Raw genomic sequence first — 2,494 nt, 5'->3', positions numbered from 1 at the left:
TAATGACTTCTGCAAATTTCCTCTGTATCTCGGGAGTAACTGCGTCTTTGCGGAGTAGGACCGTCCAGTCCCTCCAGCAAGAACAGATCCCGAGATACTCCTTAGAAGGAGGAAACAGCGGCAGACCCCTGACGGTCACCTCCAACTACTTGCGCGTATGTTCTGGTCGGTCCTAGAACCGTGCCTGATCCATACGGCGTCATAGCGGGATCGCGAGCGGCGCACCTCTCGCGATCACTCCTAGGTACCTCACTCCTCCTGGTGTAGCCCGAGGAGGTTGAAGGTACAGGAGAGGCAGACCTGACGCTCCCCCCTCGCTCGCTGGCAGGACCAGCGTGCGTGGGGGGCTGCTGCTGATCGTCAACCCGCGGAGGTGGGGCGATCGAGCAGCAGGCCTAGCCTTGCCGCTCGCCTGGGGCGAGAGGCTCGGCTGAGAACGTCAACGCTGATCTCTAGCGTCAGGCGAGCTGTGCTGGTTTACCGTCTCGCCCGGTCCCTGTGGGAGCGGCGGTCAGGCGACCTGCTAGGCTCGCTGTCACGTGAGCCGGCCACGTCCTCTCGCGCGTCTGAGCCACGCTGACCAGCCGTGGCTGGTTTACCCGACCTGCTTCGGGACCCCTTCCTCGCCTCAACCCGTGGCTGGTCAGCGACCGTCACGTCAACCCAGAGCAGCCAGTTGGTCCGCTGCGAGAGCGTCCACTGGCCTGGCGAGAGTCGTGTGCACGACTCTCGCCAGTCTTCTGCTCCGCGCCGCCGGTCTTGACGGCGAGCGAGCTCGGGCGTCAAAACTTTGGCTGGACGGTCCCCCATGGAAGAGCGTCCACTCGGTACTTCTCGCGAACGAGAAGCGGCCGAGACGGATCCTGATTTAGCGGAAGAGACGGGCCCCGTTCCCGAAGGAACAGGAGGACCAGCAGAAGAGCTCCCGAATCGCCTGAGCGAGACGGGCCCTTAGAAGATCCCGAAGGAGTCTTTTTAGGGGGGGAGGAGGCAGCCTTCTTCTTCTTCGGCTTGGTAGCCTTAGAAGTCGAAGGGGAAGAGGAGGCAGCAGACGACGAAGACGACGACAACACCTTCCTCTTCTTTCTCTTCTTCTTCGCCAGGCTCCGCAGGACAGACGTCAGGTCTTCCATCCAGGAGGGAGCTGGGGCAGTTTGCCGAAGCAACAGGGCCCGACTGCACCTGTCCGGAAGAACCTGAGACTGTAGCAGCACCACCAACAGCAGGAGCGACAGGAACAGGTACAGGAACAGCAGGAACAGCAGGAACAGCAGGCACAGCAGCGTCTGAAATAAAAGGAGCAGCAGGGACAGCAACAGGTACGGCAGGAACCACAGGAGAGCCAGGCGTCCTGTCGGCAGCTACCGTCATTCTTGGCACTGGCGGCAGGTCTAGGGGGGTACTTCTTGAGGGCAGCGGAAGCCCCTCCGGGGTCGGCAACACAAAGAAACCAGGTGGCGGTGGCACCGTCCCTTTCTTTGGCACGGCAGTAATGGGTTTGTGCACCGCAGCTGTAGGCGTCACCGTCATTACATGCGGCGTATACACAAGATGCGGCGGCATGTCATAGGCTGGTGTTGTTATAGTGGTAGTGGTAGTGGTCACCACACCATGAGTGACCACTGCCGACCCCGCCAACCGCTCAATCAACCCCTGAATACTTGGCACTCCCTGTAGTCCCAGCGACTCCCACACCTGTCCAAGGTCGTCCTTCACTGGTGGCACATCTGCAGAAGCAACAGTCGGGTTAGTAAGAGGGTTCCCTCGCGCCTGGGGGGTGGGGGGAGAACGAACCCCACCCAGAGCGGACGGAAGACCCCGAATACAACTGGACGTCCAGGTAGCGGGCGCCCTCCTCCACACTCGACGGATCGAGCGAGGAGAAGGACTCCGCTATCCCCCCCCGCAGGGGAAGGAAGGCGCGAAAACTGTGGGGGCTGACCGGGAGGCAGGAAGGAAGACGAAGTGTCAGTTACCAAAGGAGTCACTGGAGAGCTTTCTGATGACTTCTTTGGAGGCCTAAGTCTCTTCCTGCCCTCGTACAGAACCCACTGCGCCTCGGACCAATTCATACAGGTAATACATGGCTCGTCCCCGGGAGCATTCTCGCCCCAAGGCAACGAGTACAAACCTCATGTGGATCTACGTCCACGAAAGATCTAAATCCGCCGCATCTACGCCCCTCCAGCCCGGGACACACTCTACGGGCGACTGGGGGGCGCGGCGAAATCTCCATTTCTTGATCACTCATGATATCAATGTAATAAAGAAATGCACAAGTACTTACAAATCATACACACTCTCATAAACCAGAAAGAGGGCTGAATACTCAAAGCAAACGACAATAGCGGGCAGAGCGATGACGAACACGTCCTATCTCCACACGGCGAAAGCAAAAGTGATTTGTTTACCTCCCAGTCGCGCGGCGCGCGACTGTCGGACAAGCAGTTAACTACCGTTCTCTTCCCCTTGTTCGAAGCTTACGACCATTCCA

The 2,494-nt window shown here is 59.2% G+C and overlaps 1 protein-coding gene across 1 annotated transcript; it reads right to left on the bottom strand.

The window, feature by feature from the left end:
- Positions 1–477: 477 nt before the first annotated feature.
- LOC135218202 (uncharacterized) lies at positions 478–1,563 on the bottom strand. Its single transcript, XM_064254354.1, has 2 exons — positions 1,074–1,563; positions 478–704 (listed from the first exon to the last, which is right to left on the bottom strand). Exons 1-2 carry the CDS (start codon positions 1,561–1,563, stop codon positions 478–480), a joined length of 717 nt encoding a protein of 238 aa, XP_064110424.1.
- Positions 1,564–2,494: the final 931 nt, after the last annotated feature.

The sequence above is a fragment of the Macrobrachium nipponense genome, chromosome 9, assembly GCF_015104395.2.
Source record: "Macrobrachium nipponense isolate FS-2020 chromosome 9, ASM1510439v2, whole genome shotgun sequence".
In the NCBI taxonomy this organism is placed as follows: domain Eukaryota; kingdom Metazoa; phylum Arthropoda; class Malacostraca; order Decapoda; family Palaemonidae; genus Macrobrachium; species Macrobrachium nipponense.
This window is presented reverse-complemented; position numbering and strand designations above follow the sequence as displayed.